This window comes from Stegostoma tigrinum, chromosome X (assembly GCF_030684315.1).
Source record: "Stegostoma tigrinum isolate sSteTig4 chromosome X, sSteTig4.hap1, whole genome shotgun sequence".
Classification (NCBI taxonomy): Eukaryota; Metazoa; Chordata; class Chondrichthyes; order Orectolobiformes; family Stegostomatidae; genus Stegostoma; species Stegostoma tigrinum.
Genome location: NC_081404.1, coordinates 13,431,891 through 13,457,581, shown reverse-complemented (window position 1 = coordinate 13,457,581; position 25,691 = coordinate 13,431,891). Strand labels below are relative to the sequence as shown.

Below are 25,691 nucleotides of genomic sequence, written 5' to 3'. Positions count from 1 at the left end.
AAAGCGGGGAACTTGGATGCACCTTTTTGGGGTTCTTTTCACATGCTTATAAATATTTTTGACATAGTAAAATAGCATTCCCTGAGTCTTTGTTCAGGCCAGCCATGTATCTTAGAGCCTAAGAGAGAAGCTTTCTCTGTCCTGTCAACGTTTGTCATATGGTGTGAACTGTGTAGAAATATCTAATTTGACAGCAATCCATTCTCCTGTGATCTTTTTTTTAAAGAAATACATTGTGGCACCAGTGGAATTTTTTTAACATACTGGGAAGTTCTGAGCAATGTTGTCTTATTACTAAATTAGTGCAATGGGATAGCACTTGTTGAGATTGCTACTGTTAGCAATATACTTTTGCCCATGAAGACTCCTTTTGATTAAAGAGAATCTGGATATGCCACCTGTCCTGGTGCATTTCATTTTAATTGCTTGACCAAGTGACTGTAGCAGTAACTAGCTATATTTTTTTAGTATTTCTTGGGATAGTGCCCTTTTTGTAAGTATTTTTGAAATATTGGGTGCTATTCCACAAGTGTAGCAGGTTGATCACATTTATGCAATGGATGTTAACTGCTCAGAATATTCCTGCAAATTAGACATTCTACAGAAATGTATATTCTACTGAAATTAATGAAAAATAAAGTACTGCAGTTTTCACTGAGGACTGAGTGAATTAGCAAATTGCATTGGTTATGTAAGTGAGTATATGGGCACTTTGCTTTCATAAGTGTAATTGTTTTTTATTTGCTCTTGGGATGTTGGCATCACTGGCTCATCCAGTATTTTTGCCTTCTCCAGCACAATTAGGGAACAACAGTGGTGAATTGCCTTTTAAACAGCTGTAGTCCATGTGCTATGTGTACACCAACAGTGCTGTTTGGAAGGGAGTTCCTAGGAGCAGTGAAAGAAGGGTGACGTATTTCCAAGTAATAGTGAGTGGCTTGGTGAATAATTTTCAGGTTTGGAAGATGTTATCTAAAGAGCCTTGGTGAGTTACTCAAGTGCATGTTACAGTGACAGCAGCATTGTGTATGATGTGTATCAAGTGGGCTGCTTTATTCTGGATGGTGTCAAGCTTCTTGTGGCGTAGGCAAATAAGAAGTAGGACTCAAGGCAAGTATGTTTCTACAAGTTCTACCTGTTTCTTAGTGATTGAAAAGTGTCTCCGATTGAATTGTTTTCTAGGTTCCCGGCGTGTGTTTGGCAGTGGCTTCAGAAGAGATAATTATGATGACAGGCGGAGTGATGATTTTCGAGGTGGTGGTGATCGTTATAGTGACCGCTACAATGATGGCTTTGACCGCTTTGATAGAAGAGATGACCGGAGAAGTGACTATGGCTCAAGAGATGAAGATAGAGGTAATAGATGTCTTGCTAAAGAAAATGCTTTTTTTTATATTTAAAAAATTGAAATACCTTTGGAATAGCCCATTGCAATTTGAGCCTTTGCCCAGTTGCTGTGAGCTTGTGCTAAAGCTATATTTTGAACTTGCCTGCATGTATCATTTGAGTAGTTTTGTGCAGTGCTGTCAATGGGTACATTTAACTTGCCTGTCTCACTTCTGCCTCGATGGATGCTGCTTTCTCAATTTTTTTTTTCCTATTTTTGGTGCTATGCTGAAGAAACTTTTAAATACTCCTCCACTTCTCTGACAAAGTTAGAATGATTGCTTAAATTTTGGCACAAAGTTGTCAGTTCAGTAACTTAGTACAAAGGTACACTGATTCCTACCTCAGTTGTGTTCTACATGTGAGGTTATCATCGTGTTAAAGGTCACATCATACTGAGACTCGGCAGTAAACTGCTGATCTCAAAAGTAGTTTGCTGGAGAAATCAGCAAAAATCTTACCACAAGACTGCTGTGTCTCTAGTTAATTGCCTGAACATATTCCTTTCTTGTATGCAATGTTTTGATTTTCAAAGGAATGTAAAATATGGCAAAGTTCTTCTGTTTTGGGCTCTTTCAATAATTTCTTTACTGAATTTGGAATAGTACAGTGTTTTTAACTTTGTTTCATGAAATTTTATCAATAGGTTCTATGCAGAGACCTAAACTGAACCTCAAGCCTCGCAGCATTCCAAAAGAAGAAGTTGTCAGAGCTCCTCCAGCGCAGTCATCTGGAAGATCTGCATCCATATTTGGGGCTGCCAAACCAGTAGATACAACAGCTAAAGAACGTGAGGTTGAGGAGCGATTGAAAAAAGAGCAAGAAAAGTATCAACGGCAAATAGAGGATCAAGAAAGAGGGATTAAAGGGGTTAAGCAACCAAGGGAAAGGTTAGTTAATCCAAAAATGCCCAAACTCTGTTGAGGATAAACGAAACTGGTGAAAAGTAGTGTGTGTATGCATTTTGTTGTAGAAATGTCAATATCCAAGAAGATAGTGATACATTTGATTATTGTACTGAAATCCATTTGCTTTTTAGTGAAGTACAATTTCATTGTAGCTACTAAAATAATTGTTCATCTTGCAGACCTCTGGAAGCTTGTTATCTTAGTGTACAGTCAGAAATACTTTGCACTGCATTCAAGACTGTCGTCTTACCTGCATGTGTTTATATCTGAAAGTGCTCATTTTGCAGCATTTGCAATGCAAGCTGTGTGGAGTAGTTGTTTATTCAGACAGCTTGTAGTTTTACAAAGTACTTGATGACAATACTTGTAATTATTCTTGTAGTTACACAGGCAACCAAGTATGGTTATTCAGTGCCAGAGGTTCAAGTGGCAGCGCACTAATTTGTTTGCAACTTGTCGTCTTTAAGCCTTCAAAAAGTTTAAAATGCAGCCCCTTCACCATTGATCTCAGCTTGGGCTATCTGTAGTGCCATGCAAGTTAATCTTTATCTTCTGATCCATATTTTGAATTATAATACTTGTTGCACACTGTATTCCAACATCTGTTTTAATATAATTGAAGTATTGCAGAAATGAAAGCTGTTAAGATTCTTAACATCAGTGCAAATAGCATTTGAAAACAATTTGCAAATAGTAAGGTAAGATTGACATAGTTTGCAAGTGGTTTACTGCAGTGCAGATGCTGTGTTGATTCAGGCCACGTGATAATTTGTTTAGGTATTATTGCATAGTTGAACTTGATTTAATATGGTGCCAACCCTACAGGGTGGGAAGCACGAATACTAACACTTGCATAGAACAGGTGGTATTTTGATGTCTTTTCTGTCTGGCCAGAGGAATGATGATTTAGTTGTTCGTAACCATTATTTCACTTGACAAATTTCTGTATACTCAATTAGGACTGTGCCCTTACTAGTGAAATTGGCAAATTAATTTGAATTTAAGTTAAACGAGACATTTGGAAAATACATCAATTTTTTAAAATTGCGGTGAGCATAGCATTTTGTAATGTTTTGTCTCTCCTATTTCTTAAATCTTTTGAGTCTGTATTGGTTAGCTATTAACAAAGATGTCTGTCATTACCCACCTAATCATTTCACCCATGAAAATCTTTCATTTGTTAAAATGGCAAATGTTTGCTGAATAAATCCCAATGTCATGTAACTGGCGATGTAATCCAAGCATAAGAAAGCAGTGTTCTTCCTGTTACATATTTAACATATCAGCAAAAAATGACAGTGTTATTCCAAAGGTAATTTTAAAGTTGCCTGGAAGAAATATCTAATTTACCTTACTTGCATTCTTATGAACATGTAGTAATGGTTAAGGTATCTGAGTTGACACTCTGAATTATTTGGAAATGTTTCTATTGCCCTTAGCTGACTTCCAGTGATAACTTTCTCTCAATCAACATGTAAATCCTGCGTGTTAATGCTATTAAGTGATGTATTTTGGTTCAATGTAGGCATCCAAGCTGGCGTAGCGAGGATCAGCTGGAACGTTCAAGGCCACCTAGTGATTCTTCACAGCCAACTGATACTAGTGGTTCTGGAGGTCGGGGTAAGACTGTGGTTACACAGTATTTAAAAGTTATTTGGATGAACGTTGAGTAACTTTTGAGTCGTATGTTTTCAATGCAGTTTTTTAAAAGTCAAATTTGCTACTTTGCAATAGGCAGATTTTTAATTTTGTAGTGCAAAACTGGAGAAATGATTCCGTGTGACAAGTCTTCTGTTTTTAGTTTGCCTTTGTCCAGCTTGGCTACACACTTAACATGACTCCTATTAGTTTGAAATTGACAGAGTAGTTGTCACTTAGTTAGCTTTATCATTTTCATAAAACTTATTAACAGTGAATAACTAGCAAACAGATGCAAAAGCTCTTGCTTAAGAGCAGTTATCTACAAAACCAGAAAGGGAGGGGGAGCTAAGAAGTAACCAATGATTTTCTTAAATGTTTTTGGCAATCAAAATGCCTGTAACAAAAAGTTTCTGATAACACAAACATTTAAAGTATAAAAATGTGCTTAAATTGGTCCAAATGATTGAGTGCATGCTGCTGAAAGTCATCAGGTAATTTTTGCCCTTAGAACATACCTTTTTGAGAATATTGGGCTTGAGTTTGATTATTCTGGAATTTCCTTGATTCCATTTAGTCTATTCATTGTTTTTCTTGTTTTTGAGGATGTAAGTACAGGGCCAAGGAAGGCTGAAATTGAGAGAAGATGATTAAGGCATAATAAAATGGGCATTACAATTATTGATGAAAATAGCCCAATCCTACAATTAAAAATTACCATAATATCTTAGAATCCAACAAACTCTACGAGAGATATTTGCCAGTATTGGTTATTATTGAGCACTGTGCGCTTTGAAAGCATCCCAGTTGTTGCTTCTGCTCAACTAACTAACTAGACATGCAGCAGCAAGAGCACTGCTGTTTCTGGCACTTCATCAGCTGTTTTCACACAAACTTGGCCATACACTTGTGGGTGTCTAGGTTGGTGATTGCTGCTGTGATTCAGTCCTGGGGGAATAGGTTCAGCTGCTGGGTGCTTATGTGCAGATCTGCATTCTCGACCTTGAGATCCCAACTATTGCCTTGCACCTGTCAACATTTAGATTACAGGTCCTAATGAGTACACGTGACTGTCACTGACATTTTGGCCATAGCTGCAGAGAAACGGTGTTGAGGTTCTCAAATTGCAGACCAATCTGAATGTGCATTTCTTCAGTAATGCACATAACTTTTTTGTCCGATCTCTAAGTCCTCATGCTGCCCTGATAATCCCTTCACGTTCTCTAATTGTTGGCAAGACTTGTTTTTAATAAAGATCCAGTGTAATCTTATCTCCCCCTCAGCAGCAGATGGTCCTCTGGAAGGACCTAAATTGGGATCAAAGTAATGGCATGCATTTTATTTAAAACGTTTTCTTTAACTCGAACCAGAAACATAATTGCAGGAGTTTTGCCATTTTTGGTAATGGGGTAGTGCATTTTTGGTAGACAGGCTGTCTATTAATTAAATGTTTGCAGTGTTAAAAATAATTTCTGTTTAATGGTAACTTTAAGTGACAACCTTGTGAATGTTGTAACAAAACTCTAGATTTTTCCAAACTGCAGTTTAACCAGTAAACAGAATTTCAAAATCCATTTGAAATAATAAAGACTAAGATAATTGAATATTGTGTTTCTGTCTGATTCAAAGGATTTTAGATTTTTTTTTCTTGTTGCAAGTGTATTCCTTTGCTACTTTGACTTGAAATGTTTGGTATCATGATAAAGAAATTACACATCTGATGCTAAAATTCAATTTAACTTCACAAAAACCTGTAAGTTGGATGTTTTGCAACTCTTGGTTCTGTGCCTGAATAGACAGAGCTGTATATTTCAGCACATCATTGACTGTAGTGAAAAACACAACTGGCAAATGGATGCCCCTACAATGTTGAATATGATCTGCATGAGGCAGTTATTTCAATTCTCTAAACTAGTGTTAATATTTTGTTAACTGAAGCCAAAACTGATCATCTTTTCTTTGTACATGCTTACTAACTGTTTTGGGACTACAAAGATAGAAGAATGCAATTGCAAAGCCACATAGGTAAAGCTTCAGCCTTTTGTGACTGTGTTTTGTTAAGGAGATGCTACTCGATAATACCTCAACCATTGTGTCTTTTACTTTGCTAGAGATGTAAATATGACAGTTCTTTCTGTTGGTGTGCAGATGTGCAAAGACTACTTGCAATGGATCATTTGTTAACAGGCTACAGCTCAGAATTGTTTGTCCCCAGTATATTTGAAAAATGGTAGAAACCTGTCTCTAATGCTTAACAGTGTGGAGCTGGAGGAACACAGCAGGCCAGGCAGCATCAGAGGAGCAGGAAAGCTGATGTTTCGGGTCAGGACCCTTCTTCAGAAGAAGATTTCTGAAGAAGGATCCTGACCCGAAACATCAGCTTTCCTGTTCCTCTGCTGCCTGGCTTGCTATGTCCCTCTAGCTCTACATTATGTTATCTTAGGCTCCAGCATTGGCAATTCTTACATCTCTGTCTCTAATCCTTGATGTGTAATGAGAAGTCCACATTCAAGTCGTCAAGTGAAAACATATGGGAGAAGAAATGACTGCTTCCTGTTGAAATAAAAATCTTCTGTCTACTCCTATCCTGAGAAAACTGCAGTAAATTTACCTTCACAGCACATGCTGTCTATTCCCCTGTTTCTTTTAAACAGAAAATGGTTAGAAAGATTGTAGGCCTGTGGAGTAATCATTTCCATTTAGTATTTAAAATGAACATTCTGAACATAATCCATATTTATAGAGCTCATGAAGATTTAATGTCATGCTTTTTGATACGAGCTGTTATATTTAAATAAATTTATTTTCTATCCAATCAAGCTACCATTAGGAGAGAGAGTGAGAAGTCATTGGACAATGATATATTCAACAAGGAAGAGGAACCACAGTCGCCAGTGTCCAAATCAACTAAACCAGACCAGATTCCACTTAAGATTGTACCTGCCCCCCCTCCTAAAGAAAATGCCTGGACAAAGAGAACCGTTGGAGGTTCCAGTAGTAACCAGAGTGCTGAATCAGAAGTCACAGCACCTCTCTCACCTGCTAGTGCGCTATCAAATAAACCACTTGGGTAAAGTTTGCAATTTCCAGAACAATTATGAACTATTCTAATAACGTTGAATTTTTGTATAAAGTTAAAAGATTTTAGACCAATTAAAGGTGGGCGTGTTACATTACAATATGGTTGGCTTCAGCAGTTGTTTGTGAGCAAATAGCCTCCTGATACTGATTATCATGGTTGCATGTGAAGAATGGCTACTTGGGAAATGTTAAAGAGCTGCTCCCATCCATTCATTTTCATCTGTGTGTTACTGTGCCTCCAGGAGAGATTTCTGTTATTTGTGGCTTCCTTTGAAAGGATGATTTGAGCTGCAACAGCTCAACTTGATAGATCTTGAGGATGAAGGGTCCAGCAGGGCACAAGACGAGGGGCTCCAGTAAGGCTCAATAGCCAGGGCACTAGGGTGCCTGCAGTGTTCAGGTCAGGGGTTTAGGCCAGGAGCAACACCGGGGCCTATCCTTTTGGTCTCTGACCCTAGGCTCCATATATAACTTTATTGTTGAGGGGAAGGTATCGGAAGAAGCTAAATTTCTTCCTCTTTTCCTGAAACTTAAACCATTGTACTACCCTAATATGTTACCCTAAAGGTATTCACTATTTGAATAAATGTAGCAGGAGTGAGGCATCCATTTTATATTCCTGCAGTGCACTTTCTCCTTCTTTCCGTGGTATCCATTATAGTTGAAGAATGTTTGTTTGGTGAATACTGCCTTTAGTTTTGGTTTTACAGACAAGAGTAAATTAAATTTAAATTGTCCTAACAGTCATCTTTTCACTTGTCTCTAATACAGTTCGCCAAGTGGTAAAGCTGGCCTAGTTTCACCTACGCATACGAATATGAAGACATCATTTAAGGGTATGGCAATAATTGGTAAAATAGCGACTGGATTTTTGTAACTCTAGGCATCGAATTATTATGAATAATTAAGAGTTTTTTCCAATGTGGATAATCCATTCACAACAGAAGTTGACTGGTTTCTGTATTGAGTTGCCAATGCTGTGATTTTCTTTATAATAATAAGGTGTGAAGCTGGATGAACACAGCGTTATATCTGTGATTTTCTTTCTCTGGTCTAGCAATTGATTTTCTCTGTGATGCAGTGTCTGAGCCATATTCTTGAAAGCAGTTAACTACAATGAAAATTGTTCTGGATTTTTTTTTTTCCCCCTTTTTGGCCAAATTCTAATTAATTGTAAACTGTGAAGATGGGTGAACACTTTTTTTTCCTTTTTAATTTGCTTGTCCTTCTAAAAGAATAATCTTTCAGTGGATTCCAGACCCTACTGAATGTGAGAAAATCACTCAATACTTTTGTGATGGTGAATATTATAAGTTAGTGCACTCTTGTTTAAAACCTGCCTATCCAGTTTACAAGAATCCTGAATGGGATATGACATTCTCATCAGGTAATTGTTGCACCCACCTTGAACTTATTCCCATCAACACTTTTATATGGCACTCGCTGACAATTTGAAATTTGTGTTCTTGATATATTTTTGGTCAAAGTAGAATACGGAACTCCTCGAATATTGTACTAAAACATCTATTGAAAACAACCATCTCAACTTTCTGCTAACGTACTGGCCAGACCTGAACTGAGCTGCACGTTATGTGAATGCATCTAAATTTTTCTATTATTTTAGATGATAAAGCAGAATCTGAAATAAAAGATAAAACCTCACCCAAAGAGCGTGGTGGTGCAAGTGGTATGAGCCGGGGACAAAATGATGGCATCAACAAGGATCGAAGGAAGGAGCCAGACAGGTCTGTCTTTTTCAATTGCTATGTTTCCAGATTTATGATTTGAGGGATAGTTGTAACTTAATCTCATTTGTGCACAAATACCTAATGTCAAATATTTGTGGGAGCTAGCTTAATTTGGAAGATTTGTTTTGTAGTTGTCTTACTGTATGGTTACAATATCATCAGAAATGCTGCTGCTGACATTGGTTCTTTGAATCTTAACTTTGATGATTGGGACTTGGAACTTGATCCTTGCTAAATTCCACTCTTGATTATAACTATATACTGTGCACCAGCAAAAGTCGGTTGATATTTTCTATATAAAATTAAGTCTTTCACAGTTCCTGGCATGTTTGTTTTCAGTATATGATCATTAAATAGCAATTGTGACTTTTCTTGCACAGGAAAGATAAAAAGGGCCGTGATTCAAAACCTGTAACTGAGCCAAAGAAATATGAAGAATCACCCACTCCTGTAAGTCACACAGATGGTGTTCTAATTGCAAAATAATTGCATGTCTGCAATGTAACATTCTCTGCCCTTTTTTCTTCATTAATGGGAAGTGGGTGTCATTGTCTTCGCCAACATTAATTGAAAATCACTTATTGCCCTGGGGACGGTGGCAGTGAACTGCCTTGAACCACATCAGTCTGTAAGGTGTAGAGATGCCAATCATGCCATTAGAAAGGGAGTTCCAGGATTCTGAACCAGCCTTTGAATTAACAGAAGTTAAAGATTTATGTTTTCAGATAGTAATAACTGATACTGTGATTCATGTCAGATGTTCAACATTCAAGGCTTAACAATGCCCTAGAAAGTGGGGAGGATATAGTAGAGTCATTACAGCACAGTGTGTTCATTCAGTTCCCTGGTCCATACTGGCTTAATTGACAATATTAGTTGATGTGAAGGTGGTAGAAGTATTAGCTGTAGTAAAAGTTATGGGCAGATTATTCTGGAAAGGCTGGCTATTTTTGCACAGATAAGTAATCCGGTCTGGATGATTTGCATCCCAGTTTGCTAAAGGAAATGGGGATGGAATAATGGAAGGGCTTGTCATGATCTTCACTCAAAATGAGAGAGTGGGAAATGTGATACCTTATGCAAGAGAGGGTGTAAGGATAGGTTCAGTTTAACATGAGTGGTGGGCAAGTTTTGGAACAATATTTGAAGAAATAATCAATGGGTACTTGAAAGATTTTGGAAACTTATATTTAAGGTTTTTTAGGCAAGAGGTGCAGAGAAAGGTTTTTTTTAAACACGGTAGTAATAACTTGGAGTCAAGGGTAGTGAAAGTTGAGATGACAAATTATTTTGCAAGGAAATTGAACGTGCGCTTGAGGGAAATAAACGTGCGTGGAGACGGCTGACACAATGGGCCACCAACAATTGTTTTCATACTATTCATGTTTTAAAGCTTTATAGCTTAACTAATTTTTGCCTTAGTCCCTGACATTGAATAGTCGTAGGAATTAATTAATATTTAGTTTGATATTTGAGATGTGTCCTTTTCACTGTGGTATGATCTTAATATGTAGAGCAGTCCAGTCAGAAGTTATTTAGTAGCATTACCATAGTTTTTTAGGGTAGTTGCCCAGGGACAGATTTAAGGTCATTCCACCCATTCCTGTGTACTTCCTTTAGATCTCACCATCAGGTTCCAATTGCTATTATTTGCAAAGTCATCGCATGAGGAGTTTGCAATGTATTTATGTTTCCTGTTTCATCTGATCAGTTGGTCCTGGCAGCAATTGAATTCCCCCATGGGGGCTCCCTGTTTGGAAATGACACCACTTTTAAACCATTAGTATGGTGTGTGAAAATACTTAAATTAAGATGGTGGATCAATTGCTGCCTTGAAGGATGTTTTTCTTGCGCACACACACTGTAAAGTATGCATGGCATAATGTGATCTATTCAACCTCCCAGGTCCTGCAGGGGCTTTTTGAGGTTAGTGGTTTGCTAGCGTGTTGGGCTGCAAGTCAAAATGAATTGGTGTCAAGATACACATCTTGGGCTTTACCCGACTCTATAAAATAGTTTATAAAAGTTGTTGTGGCAACTGGTTAGAGGACACTTGGATTTAGTTATATAGTGTGGAAACAGGCCCTTCAGTCCAACTCATCTGTGACAACCAGATGTTCTGAATTGATCTAGACCTATTTGCCAGCATTTGGTCCATATCACTCTAAACCCTTCTTATTCATGTACCCATCCCAATGCCTTTTAAATGTTGTAATTGCACCAGTCTCCTCCACCTACTCTGGCAGCTTGTTCCATACTCTCAACACCCTCTTTGAAGAAGTTGTCCCTCAGGCCCCCTTTTTTAATCTTCGCCCTCTAGTTTTGGGCTCCCATACCGTGGGGAAGAGATCTTGGTTATTCACCCTATCTGTCCCCTTTGTGATTATATAAACCTCTATAAGATCAGCCCTTGACAAACGAGGGAGAAATAGCCCCAGCCTATTCAGCCTCTCCCAATAGCTCAAACCCTCAGCCCTGGCGACGTCGTTGTAAATTTTTTCTGAGCCCTTTCAAGTTTCACAATATCTTTCCTATAGCAGGGAGACCAGTACTGAACGCAGTATTCTAAAAGTGGCCTCACCTGTGTTCTGTACCACACATGATGTCCCAACTCCTTTACTCCATGCAGTGATCAATGAAGGCAAACATGTTAAATGTCATCTTCGCTATCCTGTCTACCTGCAACTCCACTTTTTTGAGGAACTGTGCACCCACACCCCAAGGTCTCTGTTCTGCAGCACTCTCCAGGACCCCACCATTTTAAGTGTATAAGTCCTAGTCTGATATGCCTTATGAAAATACAACACCTCATGTTTATCTAAATTAAACTCTATCTGCCACTCTTCGGCCCATTGGCCCATCTGATCAAGATCTGTTGTGCTCCTTTGGTTTTTGTTTTTTAAAAAGTACTTTGGAGGCAAATGTTTTTGCCAAACTTGTAGAAAGCCCTTCACGTAGATGGAACCATTGCAAGTTGGGAGGAACAGAGTTAAAATTCATGTAGACCAGTTGAAATGACAGAATAATCGCATTATTGAAGAAGGGAGGTCCACAGGAGGTGAAAAGTGATATAGAAACAAATTGAGTGTTGACGGTCTAAATGTCTGGGTCAGAATTCCTGTTTGGTGACACTTTTATACTTTGCAGAATGTGTGAGCAGTTGGGTGAGAACAAGATCCGGCTAAGCTGTGAAACTTGCTCCTTAATCAGATGGGGGCAAAATTCAGTTTTGTGCCCTGTTGAACACAGTCCAGTGAAGTTTCACTGGGCTGGTAATGGTATGGAGGGATTGTCTTATAAGGACAAGTTGAGTTTGGGTCTCTGCTTCTTGGAATGTAGAAGAATGGAAGGCCACCTTATTTGAAACATACAAGATTCCTAGAGGATGACAGGGTAAGAGAGGTTTGTTTTCCCTTGTGGGGAAAGTCTAGGACCAGAGGGCACAGTCTCAAAGTTTGGGGTCATGCATTTAAGAGAGAGATGTAGATGATTTTCTTCTTAGGGTTGTGAATCCATGGAACTCTTTACTGCAAGGGCTGTCCGTGTTGGGTCATTAACTGTACTGAAACCTGAGACCTACAAATTATTTTTAATTGTATCAGATTCAACGGCTATAGGGCCAAGGTAAGAAAGTGGAATTAAGATCAGCCATGATTTTAATTGACAGCAGACTTGTTGGGCTGAGTGGCCCCCTCCTGTTTCTACATGATTTGGCCGTTTGTCCAGGCTTGTATGGGGGTTGGTTTGGTAGGTAAATTCTGAAAGTGCTGCAGATCGCTCCCTGGTGCAAATAAGTCTAGTCAGTCAGAGGAGGGAATTGTCCATTGCAGCTGTGTAATTATTCTCCTGTCTCATGTATTCATTCTGTCTTTGTACAGAAATTCAGCTCAGCCAGCAAATATGCTGCTTTGATGATCGATGCAGATGAAGATGATGACAGTACAGACTAAAGTTCTAGTCAAGGAAAACACATCACTTTTCCCCTTTTCAGAGAACTGAAAGAATGAACTTCAATTAAAATGTGACCGTTAACAACCCATATGGCTTACATCTCCCGGAACTTTTTCTTGCATGCTGCTGCAGCCATTGAACATGAAACGTATGGAGATTTCATCATCCATTTAAAAACATGTCAACCTCAGGCTTTTGAGAAAACATTGTGTGCAGTAGTTAGAATGGTATTTTACATTTGAATATTCCTTATTTTCTTTTGACTTAAGCAGGTAGAGTTTGGCAAAAAAATTAATAGTGGAAGCAGTGGGCCATGGAATGAGAGAAATTATAACTGTTGGTGCACTTTTTAAGATAAAATAAAATGGACTAGTGTGACAGGTGCAGATAGTTTTCACAATTTTGGTGCTCCTTCCAAAACTTCAGATGGTGTTTTTAAACAAAATAAGAATTGGAAAAAAATGAGATCTGGGCTGCAGTCAGCCACGTGTTATTTCTCTTTTCTGATTTCTACCATGACATCCAAATTAATCAACCTGTTACTGGAACTAATCTTGAGTTTCTACAACTGACGTTGCTGAATTCCCAACAACTTGTTTTGCTTTTCTCCCATAAATTTGGATGGGTTATGCTTTCCTTACTGTCAAATTGCTTGTATTTCTGTCTTCAGATGAGACTATTGTTGGGGCCAAATATGCACCTTGTACTTCCATCTGTAAACTAATATGCGTTGGGGTTAGTGGCCAATTGTGGTGTTTTGTTTCAGGATATCTGTTTGTGAAAGCACTAATACTTAATTTTGACCAATATGCATGCATACTGCCATTTTTAAAAAAAGTTAATGTCCTCACACAGGTTGAGATTGCAACAGACCATCGTTACCAAAGTCAAGATATTACTTGCAGTCTAATTTTAACAATATTTAGTCACTGCGTCTTTGTTTTTTATAGCTTTTGGAAGTCATTCAAGTAAAATTTGAAACTGCAGATTCCAGGCTTACTCAGTTGTGGCATTGTTTTAGTTATACATATATGTACAAGCTAAGACTTACAAACTAATAAGAGAATTTTATGTGCTGATCAAAATAAATTTTGTATGAAAGTGAATTAGACAAGCATGTCAAATATGTTGAAAACACCTGGGATTGGTTTTTATTCTGTTTTTGCTGCTTTCATGCGTTGATCTCTTAAGTGCATAGAATTCCCTAATTATATGTAAAAAAGGATATCTGGCTGCAGCCTTAAGTCCTAGATATTTGCAAGACAATCAGAGGGGTGGGGAATTACTTCGACTTGCAAATGTCCAACAGTAAAAGGCTGCTTAGTTGTACCAGTATGGTTTCTACAGTCAAGATGGCATTGGTACTCATGATACACTAATTCTATTTTCCATACAGTAATTTAGAGCAATCTCAAACTGCTTTTCCATCAAATGAGTATACAGGACATTACCCTTAACTTTAGTACATCTGAAGCAGTCTTTACATAGGTTGTCATTGCAGGTAAAGTTGAGTGCTGTTCCAAGTTGAGCATTGTAAGGATAACTTAACACTGTCTAAACTGCTGTACTTGACCTGAGTGGAACACATTTCCTGCAAACCAGTGACCCTTCACAGTACAAAAAAGTACGTATATCAATTCTTTTTTTTTTCAGTTTACTGAGATTAAAACACATTTGATTTATAAGGTAACAGAAATAGATTCCATTTCATAGTACTCAGTTCAGTCTGGTTTACAGCCAATGCTATTCATGAAGGTAATCACCTTTTTTTTGTCTGTACTTGACAACAGATCCTAGCAGAGCTGAAAGGGCTTAAATTCTTACAACTCATATGTTAGTGCAGCTCTATGTATTGCAAAACACAAGCATTTTGACAATTGCATTCCTTTCCTGAATTTTTAGATGATCAGATTCAGACTTTGGGGAAGAAAAAGACATTTATAGTGGGGAAAATTAAATGCCTATCTTGAATCATTTTGCGAACATTACTTGGGGCATAAACTACAAATTTTAAAAATTGAGTCCTGCAGTTAGATTTCAAGTTTGTTTTTCAATTGTGTCTGTAGGTCATTGAAAACTGCCCTGAGTTTTTGTTTTCCTCTTCAGGAAACAAAAATTGCATGATTCTATTTAGTTTGAAGATTTGTTTAGTAGCAAGGCAATGAGAATACTGTGGTCACGTTGAAATGTATGTGACTCAGGTCTAAACCAGCGATCAGGACTCTCTGAAGAGCAAGTTCATAATGAGTCATTGACAACAAATCTAAGAAAATCAAAACCCACATCTTGCTCTCCATTTGTTTGGCGATCCGTTTGACATACAGTACTAATTTACTTGGTCACTAGCAGTTCAAACTGGACTCTGTAACTGCTTGTTAAAGCCCCCTTAATTTCTCACCCACTGCTTAACTGCTCTCCAGTAGCAGTGTTTTTCTCTTTTATCAGACTTAGTGTCATTTTATGGCTGCAGTGGTTTGTACTAATCTTAAAGCAGTTTCATCTGGTAGGAATAGGTTTGTTGAGTTCATAATGTCAGCTGAAGTATTTTGATGGGCAAAAAAATTGGAAATCTTTGTGTATAGTACATTTAAAATTGGCTGAAAGAACTTAAATTTGTAACTCTAGAATTCTTGGTTATACAAGTCCAAAAAGAAGTCTGTGTCTTGAGAAATTGAGTTTTAGACGCAGGTATTTATTGGTAAGACTCCTAAATGAGGCCCCTCCCTCCATTTTAAAAGAATTTAATGAATTAGTTTACACCACATCACCATTCAGAGGACTTATGTAAAATTTGTATAATACCTTCTATTAAAAAGATTTGTACTCTATAGTCTGCTTTCCAGGAGATGTCTTTTATTATCATGTATAATGCCCCATCAGTTTTCCTTCCAATAAACTAATCTTTGGAATACCTTCATTATTGCTGCTGTTTCATTTTTGTGGATTACACTTTTTTTTAGTATAGTTGACTGTGACTCAGAATTCACATAAGGGTGAAAACAAAAATTTGCAAGCATTGTCTAACACTCTACTCATGTTGGAATTTTCAGCAGTGTATGGGATGGTGCAAGGTTTCAAGTTGGAGAGCTATTATGAATTGAGTTTACTTCCCAAAGTATTTTTTTCTTACCTGTTAATGTCACAAGACAATTTGTGTGCTGCCATAATCCCTATGACCTGAAATCTTTTGTTATCTGTAGCAGATTAAGGCTCTCCCCCACCCCCTTTTTTTATTTTTTGGCTATACTTGAACACGTTTGGTAACAGGCAACCTGTTGAACTTCACAAAATACATCAAATTATTTATAGAAATTAAGTGTTGGAACATGTAAAGAATCTGGGATTTTAGTGCTAAATCTGTTCAAACGTGGTGGTGATGCAAAAGACAAGTAAGATCTTGGTGTGGAGTACAAAATGAGATGGGTCGGGAGAGTCTAAATAGCTTGTAACATATTTCGTCTCTATCAACAGAGTCAGCTTGCTTTTGGCTTATATAGTATATTCTGTGAATGGAATCCCCCCCCCCCCCCCCCCCCTTCCCATGGTACTGGGGTGCATCAACAGTGGGAGGTGATGACTGAGTGGCATTTTCATTGGGCTGTTAATCCAGAGACCCAAATAACGTTCTGGAGACCTCAGTTCAAATCCTGCCATGGCAGATGGTAGAATTTTGAATTCAATAAATATCTGGAATTAAGAGTCTAATGATAGCGATGAATCCATTGTTGATTTGGTGGGGGTGGGGGGAATCATCTGGTTAACTAATGTCCTTGAGGGAAGGAAACTGCCATCCTTACCTGGTTTGGCCTACATGTGATTCCAGACCCACAGCAATGTGGTTGACTCTTACCCATCCCTAATTGCCTAGAGGGCAATTAATAAAAGCAGCCTGGTCAGCAGTGCCATCATCCCATGAATGAATAAAGAAACAGAAATTATGTAAATATTTTGATTGCCCTCAACTGGTTTTGACAGTATAATTAAACCGAAGAGACTCTCCCCAACTACATCAGTGTGGTTTCAGATTGAGAGACTTGTATGTCATGTAATACAAGGTTAAACAGTCAAAGCAGCTCAATGGAAATCCTTAAAACTTGGACTTACCCTAAGAGAACATAGGTTGCTAAATAATCAGCCTATCAAATCCTTCCAATCTTGAGACTTGTATAAATACGTGTCCACCGTGCATCAATCCATCCTAGCATCTGAGCCAGAGTAACAACACTGCCAACATATGGAAAGTGCTGGGTGTGTATACTAGTTAAGCTTTGTATGTTGATTTAGATGACAAGTAATCCTCTGATGTCCACCAACTATAATCTCAAAAGTCCGACTATGGCAACTAATGATTTAATGAGAATTGTATACACGCTGTTTCGGCCATTACAATAGAACTGGAGAGCTAATACCACGATAGTTGAATTGCTGTGAGTACATATAAAAAAATGTCATCACTGTATCAGGGAACTAGTCCTCTGGTACCAGGCAAGTGACTTTCTTGATTCTTATTAATGTCTTCTGGTGCTGGCACATTTACTAATGCTGCATTAAAATATTAGCATATTAAGAATACGTAATTTTCATGACTGCACTTTTTAAGTTGAACAAATGTGCTTGTTGAATGAATAATCCTATCTTGTGTGGAATTTGTCTTCAGTATCGAATAGATAATCTTTATATTGTTTTAAAAGTATCACTAGGGTACTAGATTGTTGTAAAAACCCGTGTGATTTATTAATGGCCTTTAGGAAAGGGAATCTGCTGACCTCACTTGGCCTGGCCTACTTGTGTCTCCAAACACACAGCAATGTGGCTGTCTTTTAACTATACGCCAGTCAAGTTATATCAAATTGACACACAGGTTTTGAAGGAATAAACATGCAGTGACCACCTGGCAGCTATGTAGGAACTGTATTTAGATAGGATAATAGAATGTTCAACTTTGCCAAATTCTTCTCACTTAACGTCTGGGGACTAGTGCTAAAATTGGGAGAGTTACCCCACAGCTTCGTTAAGCAAGAAGCTTGGAACAGTCATACTCCACAAATCTTGCTTTTCAATCAACATTTAATACCATTGCTGGATCTGTCCTATGCACTAGATGGTAGTATACAGAGGCCCTTAGAGGCCTCCGTGTTGAATGTGAATACCATTAAATCTGAAGGCATCCGGTCAAATAAGGGTGTGGAAAATTCCTGCTAGTTACCACCTATCATCCACCATCTCCCTACCAGTAGCTTTTTCAGATTGAATATGATAAAGTCACAGACCTGAAGGAAACTCTTTCTCTACAGTTGATGCCAGACTTGATAAGTATTTCTTGCAGTTTTTGTTTTTTCATTGTTACTAAGGAATGCGTATACTACAGTAAACTTTTTATCAACCAATGTTCTGGATAATCAAGAGGCTCACATAATTGGTATAAAAGTACGCACAGAGTTACAGAAATGTAATGCAGGGGATGTAAATATTTACAGCACAACTCAAATAATAATGCAACCTTGTCTGAAATGAAACCTACTGGCAGCCTTCTCACACCCTCAACTGACTTGGGCATTGTGGTATTTGAGGAGAAATTGACTCAAAATTGTATGAACTGTTGATATTTCACGTGGCCATTTGTTGAACAAGTGTATTTACAGTGAAGTAAATTTTAAAAACAATAGTTGGACAGAATAATACAGTAAACTTTGGTATTTGAGATATATTTTTGCTGGTTTTTCGAGAATGCTGGTTTATAAGGTGCCAATTAAAACAAAGTTTGCTGTAATTAAAAATTGGAGACTAAACAAGTAGCACACTGAAGAACTCAGCAGTTCTGGCAACGTTTGTGGAGAAAGACTTAACATTTCGAGTCCAGCATGACACTTAACTGAAGAAGTCATACTGGAGTCAAAACATTAACTGTTTCTCTCTCCACAGATACTGCCAGACCTACTAAGTTTTTTTTTCCCCAGCATTGTGTTTGTTTTGGATTTCCAGCTTCCATAATATTTTGCTTTTATGCAAGAACTTGAGCAAACTGGCACTGGGCAAAGTAATTCTAAGCAATTATGAAGCTGAAGAAGAGAAGTGGCAGCAATATAACTTGGAAAAGCAGCAGAATTTGCAATGAATATGGTGCTGGCAGGAATGTTAGTCTATGATCATCCAAATCCACTTCAAAAATAAACCATGACAGATGACATTGCACAGGAAGAGGCTATTTGATCCATCATGTCTGCCTCTTATTTCCTTAAGTACTCCAAATCAATCACACTGCACTGTGCTCTCCTCGTGGTTCTGTACCTTTCACTTCAAATGTCTATCCAGTTGTTCCTTAAAAGATGCAATGGCCTTTGCTTCAATTGCCAGCTCCAATTCCCCTCTCTTTAATAAGGATGATCCCTCATCATTGACTCCCAGTAATCTTACTCATATCAAGCAATTACAATAATTATTTTTAAAACCCAAGTAAAGAGTTGTCGAACCAGAGTTTCCAAGCTTTGTTGGCAAGCAGCATGTGCATTTTGGCACTAGGTTTACTTTTGAGCTTGTGATAGACAGGAGCTAAGTATTTTCCTTTATGGCTATGATCCTCCGTGGACAGTAACTTTGATTGCAAGAATTGTTTTTGGAGAAATAGAATTGTTCCCACTGAATTGTCTTTTTCTCTTCTGGCAAGTTACATGATTTAGCAATTCTGGAGTCAAATTATTTCCTGAAATAACCTGGATGTGTGATAACTTGGAGAGAGTCTCTCTCTAATTTAAAAAGAGAAACGTTTTACTTTTTGTGATGGCATTCATTCTGGCAACTGTTTGATTTGAAGCTCCCCACATGTTTATGCTGTAGGATTCAGTGATAGTATATGCATTATTGTTGTGTTTCACAGTTCCCACGTGACATGACATCTGGGCAGAGTTATTGTTGCATGACTGATCGGCACAGTATGCTTAGCAAAAGGGCGATATTGCCCATTGTCAGTTTACTGTTCTTTATGAATTTAAAGTCTGGTGGGTGACTTTTGGTTTAAATAGGACATGTAATTAGTCTTTACCACCATGACAAAATAGAATTGAACATTATGCACAAACAAAACTATTCTCAAGCAACCAGCAATTCTTCTGGCCAAAACACAATATCAGTGGAACTTTAAATCTGCTGTTGATGGTATTTTACTTAACAGCAGTAAAGAGTGGGAAATGCATTCCAATTATAACACTGCCATTGGGCAGTTATGCAGTCACAACAATGGTGGTGTGTTTTATGCATTTGTGCATGTAATGAATAAATTAAGATTACCAAATTGGCTTTGTCTGTGGCAAAATATGGAAAGCACAGTATGAATGAAGACCGACTGCAGAATTGGATAGGGAAAGGCAAGGCCAGATTCAGAGTCTGCAAATTTTGGCAGGATAGGAGTCGGAGATTGAATGTGGCCAGCAATGGAGATTATGTGGTCTGTATACATGAATCAATTCTAGTTGGCACTGTTTGATCCTTGGCCAGTTATCCTGGTTGTGGGAGAGACCTTGTCTTCCAGTGGATGCCCGAGTTATACAACATCTTTAAGCAACAGAATTTAAGGGGTTGGAGCCTGCTGTTTGGTTAGCAGGTATCGCAGTTTAAACAGGGAGGTTTAATAGCAGAGATGCAGGCTGCTGCTTGGGCAGACAATTCTCAGCTGAGAGCTGCAGTTCTCCTCCAATTCCTTCTCCTCCAACCACTGTACCATTATTTCCTGAGTCCCCTAGTGATTTATCATTATTTCTCTCTCTCTCTCATTTCTTACCTATATGTTGCCCTTCAACAACATCAGGTTCTGCTGATGACACCCAGCTCTACCTCAGTGCCACCTTTTGCCTTTTTCTGCTATGTCAACATTCATTCAAGGTTCTCTTACGCACTTCAGTGCTATTGAAACTTCTCTGTGTGTGTCGCTTGACACAAATCCATTCCTGGATGAGCTCCAGTTGCCCCCACTAAGATATTGGTAAGTTGGAAACCAATGTCTTCACCCCTCATCAAAAACTCTGTTCACTCCCAACCAATTCCATTCTCCTTTCTAGCCAAAATCTCGGGCTGAACCAGACTATTTACAGCCACGTTATGCTATTTGACTCGAGTTGAGATAGCAACCTCAATGTCTCTTTGTTACAGAGACCACCTAGCTCTACAGCACCTAGAGAAGCAGGACTATAAAGCCAGCAGCACCAAGAGGAGTGAGTGAGAGCAGAACCTTGAGACTGTCAGTCAGTCACACCTACAGAGAAGGTGAGAGCAAGACCCTAAGGCAGACTGTCAGCAGCACCTAGAGGAAACAGTTGAGAGCAAGATTCTGGAACAGACAGTAAGCAACACTACAGGAGTGGGTGAAAAGAGGATCTTGAGACAGACTCTCAGCAGCACCTAGAGCAGCAAGGTCCTGAAGGGTGGTGAGCACACCTAGAGAAGTGAATGAGAGCAGGACCTGGGTACAGGCAGTTAGTAGCACTAGAGGAGTAGGGGAGAGCCAGACCCTGAGATGGGCAATCAACAGTATCTAGAATTTGCCTCTGCAAAGAAGTTCTGGAGAAAGATGCAGTAGTGTTTGTTGAAGTTCATCCCACACAGCACTGCGGCGCTCTACAAGCAGTTCCCAGGGATTCTGATCAAGTCGAACAAAAACTGCAGCTGGAGGCCCACCAATCCATGAAAGATGCATGCTATTTGATCTCCCAGAAACTTGATTTTCCAGTGCAAGAAATTGTCCTTGATTGAGTGTTGCAGATTGACCCATTCCAAGGCCCAGGAGGACTACATACTGAGAGATACATTGAAAATAGGAGTAGCTGTTGGAGAGACACAATGGTCGATGCCTCAAGCATTTCAGCCATAATGTATAGAGAGGCTGGGAAATGTGATATACCTCATGCTGTACACCTTACAAAGCATGTACATGGTAAAACAAAGAGTGTAGCATGGTGTAGATAGAAAAATGTTACTTATTCTGTGTCGTGATGATAACAAGGTTTGTCATCCAGACCTCATAGAATGAGTTAGATGTAGTTATAGAGCTGTACAGCGCAGAAGCAGACCCTTCAGTCCAACTCATCCTAATCTAGTCCCATTTACCAGCATTTGGCCCATATCCCTCTAAACCCTTCCTGATCATATGCCCATCCAGATGCCTTTTAAATGTTGTAATTGTATCCGCCTTCACCAATTCCTCTGGCAGCTCATTCCATATACACACACCATCCTCTGTGAAAATATTGCTCCTCAGGTCACTTTTAAATCTTGCCCCTCTCACCATAAAGTGATGCCCTCTAGTTTTGGACTACCCCACCCAGAAAGACCTTGACTGTTCACTCTATCCATGCCCCTCAAATTCATAAACCTCTCGGATCACCCCTCAGCCTCCAAAGCTCCAAGAAAAATAGCCTCAGCATTTTCAGCCACTCCGTTTCACTCAAATCCTGCAACCCTAGCAACATCTTTATAAATCCTTTCTGAACCCTTCTATAGCAGGGACACCAGAACTGTACACAGTACTCTAAAAATGCTCTCACCAATGTCCTGTACAACTGCAACATGACATTCTAACTCCTGTACTCCAATGCACTGGCTGCTGAAGGCAAATGTTCTAAATGCCTTCTTCGCCACCCTGTCGACCTGTGACTCCACTTTCAATGAACTATGCACCTGTCCCTTTGTTTGGCAATACTCTACAGGACCTTACCATTAACTGTATAAAAGCCCTGCCCTGATTTGCCTTTCCAAAATGTAACACCTCACATCTATCAAAATTAAACACAATCTACCCCCCACCCCCACCCCCCGGCCAATTAGCCCATCTGATCAAGATCCCGTTGGACTCTGAGATAACCTTCTTCGCTGTCCACTGTACCTTTTAGTTTTGGTTCAATCTGCACTTACTAAATACCTCCTACGTTCACATCCAAATCATTTGTATAAATAACGAAAAGCAGTGAACTCAGCACCGATATTTGCAGCACACTGCTGGTCACAGGCCTCCAGTCTGCAAAACAACCCTCCACCAATTTTCTTTCCCGCTCCCCTGCCTTTAAGCCAATTTTATATCCACTTCGCTAGCTCCCCCTGGATTCCATGTAATCTAACCTTACTGACCAGTCTACCAAGCAGAACCTTGTCAAAAACCTTGTCTATATGGACGTCAGCAATGTCCACCGCTCTGCCCTCATCAATCTTGTCACTTCTTCAAAAAACATGATCCCAAAACCAGCCCAGCTCATCCCCACCTCCCTAACCTGTTCTTCCTCTCACCTATCCCCTCCTCCCACCTCAGGCCTCACCTCTATTTCCTTCCTCCTAATCTCATCCACCCTCTTGACCTGTCCATCCTCCCTGGACTGACCTATCCCCTCCCTACCTCCCCACATACACTCACCTCTACTGGCTCCATCCCTGCTTCTAACTTATCTGTCTCCTTTCCACCTATCTTCTCCTCTATCCATCTTCGATCCGCCTCTCCCTATTTATTTCAGAATCCTCTCCCCATCCCCCTTTTCTAAGGAAGGGTCTAGGCCTGAAACGTCAGTTTTTGTGCTCTTTAGATGCTGCTTGGCCTGCTGTGTTCATCCAGCTCTACACTTTGTTATCCCTCATCCTGGCACCTTTGCATCACCTCCTAAAAACGGGTCAGCCTTGGTACGGGTTGTATAGACAAGCCTTTGCTTTTAGGGAAGTGAAGGAACAGCTATTATCCTTTAAGATATTAGCACAGTATGATCCCAAGCAAGATCTGATATGGACATGTGATGCCTCCCCGTAAGGCACTGAGGTAATACTAACTCATGGGCCTCCTCTCCATTGGGCCACCTAATAATATATGCATCCAGACCTTTCGTTACTGCAGAGCATAAATACCCCCAGATAGAGAAAGAAGGAATGGTGATCATATTTGGAGTCAGGATGTTCCATTAATGCCTTTATGGACGAAAAACTGTGGTAACCATGGACTACAAACCCCTATTTGGTCTGCTTAAAGAGGACACGGCAGTGCCATCCGTAGCTTCCGGCTGCCTTCAGCATTGGCTTCTGACAATAAGTACTTATAATTACAAGTTGGAACACAGTCTAGGAGGCTGACTAGTGAATATGGATGCATTGAGTTGCCTCCCATTAGCAGATACACCACTGGTGGTACCCCCAAAGGAAGAGTCTGTAATGATATTAAATTTTCTGGTCATGCTTCCGATCATAGCTGACAATATCAGACTTTGGACACAGAAAGATCCAATCCTTTCAAAACTGTAACAACTGGGGGAAACCAAAGGGCCGTCACAACCAGAACTGAATACTTTTTGGACCCGGAGAGACCACATCACAGTAGAGGACGGCATATTAATACGGGGAGCAAGTGTGATTGTCCTGAGCAAAAGTTGCTGCCAGCTACTGGCTGAACTCCAGCAGGGCCATCCAGGGGTTTCCAAAATAAAGATGTTGGTGAAAAGTCATGTCTGGTGGCCAGGCCTGGACACAAACATTGCCACTAGTGGGGGCAGTGCCCAAAGTGCCAACAAGGACAAAAGTTACCGCCAGCAGCTCCCCTACATCCATGGGAATGGCTGACTAAACCTTGGACTCGGTTACACATCAACTGTGTAGGTAGCAGGTCCTTTCATGAGTTCAATGTTCTTAGTCAGTGTAGCCACCCACTCAAGGTGGTTGGTTGTGCATAGAGCCCATTCAACAAGCACAGGGATGATAATAGAAAACTGGGTGCATGTTTTGCAATATATGGAATCCTGGAAGTTTTGGTCACAGGTAACAGGCCATTGTTTACCAGCAGGGAATTTGGATATTTCCCAAAGTTGAATGAAATTCTACATGTAAGGACGGCTCCATACCACCCACCATCAGCTGACAGCCTCACAAGATACCAAACTGTCCTGGTTCCTATTTGATTGCAGGACCACCCCATATGCAACCACAGCAATAGCACTGGCAGAGTTGCTATTAGGGAGAAGACTCCTGACCAGGTTAAACCTGATCTTCCCAGACCTAGGGGAGGAGGGTGAAATGGCTTCACAAATGCCAATGCCAGACATAAGACTCCTCTAAGCAAGAGACACAGTTTGATACAGGGGATGAAGTTTGTTGTAAGAACCACAGAAACGGCCCTGTATGGGTAAGAAGCATGGTTGACGTGACGTCAGGACCAGTGGCATGTATTTCAGGTAGGTGCACCAGTCCTGAATACGCACATGGACCATCTGAATGCCACAAATTTGCAAATGGTCTCCGAGCAAAACATGCCCTGCTCCTCGGAACAGTTGGAATGGCTGCTGAACCCAAGGGTTCACCCTCTGCATCAAGTGTTGACAAGACTTCTGATGGACGTGACCAATGTAGCCTCATTGACGTCTTTGCTGGCAGAAGAGTGAAATTACACTGAGACGCTCCTGGCACAAGAGGCTCCCATGCGTTATACACTGCTCATATTGGACGCCGGGTCAGTGGGCCCTGAACCGGTACTCTCAAGAAAAGGAACCAGCCTATATCCTCATACTCAGAGGGGGAGGGATGTAGTGATTATAACTAGATCAGCCAGATGGAACTCATGGAATATGAGCTTCTTGAATGGGGCTTTTAATCTGGTCCAATCAGGGAGCCCTGGCTGACAGATAAAAAGAGGAGTGTCAGAGATGGCTGTAACTGCCTCAACTCCTTTGCCACCAGAAGAAATTCTACTGAGGCGGTCCTGGCGCAAGAGTCAAGCTCCCATGCGTTATCTGCCACCCATATTGACACCTAGTCAGAGGAGATTTCCCAGAAATTTCCGGTTTTGTTTCAGCTTCATACTGTGATAGGAAGGGGTGTGAGTATTGAATTAATAAAAGGCTAAAACTAAAGGCTCTATATCTGAATGCATGTGGCACTCCAAATAAAACAGATGAACTGACAGGACAAATAGTAATACACATTCAAGAATGAATTACTACAGGATGATAGATTGGGACCTGAATATTGG

General features: G+C 39.7%; 1 protein-coding gene and 1 long non-coding RNA gene across 4 annotated transcripts in view; one reads left to right on the top strand and one right to left on the bottom strand.

Moving 5' to 3' along the window:
* The window catches only part of eif4ba (eukaryotic translation initiation factor 4Ba), a 37,532-nt gene extending 21,903 nt beyond the window's left edge, over positions 1-15,629 (top strand). For 2 of the 3 annotated variants that reach the window (XM_048523547.2, XM_048523549.2), the window contains exons 8-16: positions 1,183-1,356; positions 2,033-2,276; positions 3,820-3,914; positions 5,928-5,957; positions 6,753-7,002; positions 7,785-7,849; positions 8,638-8,758; positions 9,142-9,211; positions 12,640-15,629. In XM_048523547.2, the coding sequence (XP_048379504.1) occupies positions 1,183-1,356; positions 2,033-2,276; positions 3,820-3,914; positions 5,928-5,957; positions 6,753-7,002; positions 7,785-7,849; positions 8,638-8,758; positions 9,142-9,211; positions 12,640-12,711 (1,121 nt within the window). In that variant the 3' untranslated portion in view covers positions 12,712-15,629. The remainder of the gene's footprint in view (positions 1-1,182; positions 1,357-2,032; positions 2,277-3,819; positions 3,915-5,927; positions 5,958-6,752; positions 7,003-7,784; positions 7,850-8,637; positions 8,759-9,141; positions 9,212-12,639) is intronic. The other variant, XM_048523551.2, reaches the window with a different exon arrangement.
* The window catches only part of LOC125448314 (uncharacterized), a 36,328-nt gene that overhangs the window by 6,942 nt on the left and 3,695 nt on the right, over positions 1-25,691 (bottom strand). Inside the window, exon 2 of the long non-coding RNA XR_007246686.2 lies at positions 4,451-4,562. This is a non-coding gene — a long non-coding RNA (uncharacterized LOC125448314). The remainder of the gene's footprint in view (positions 1-4,450; positions 4,563-25,691) is intronic.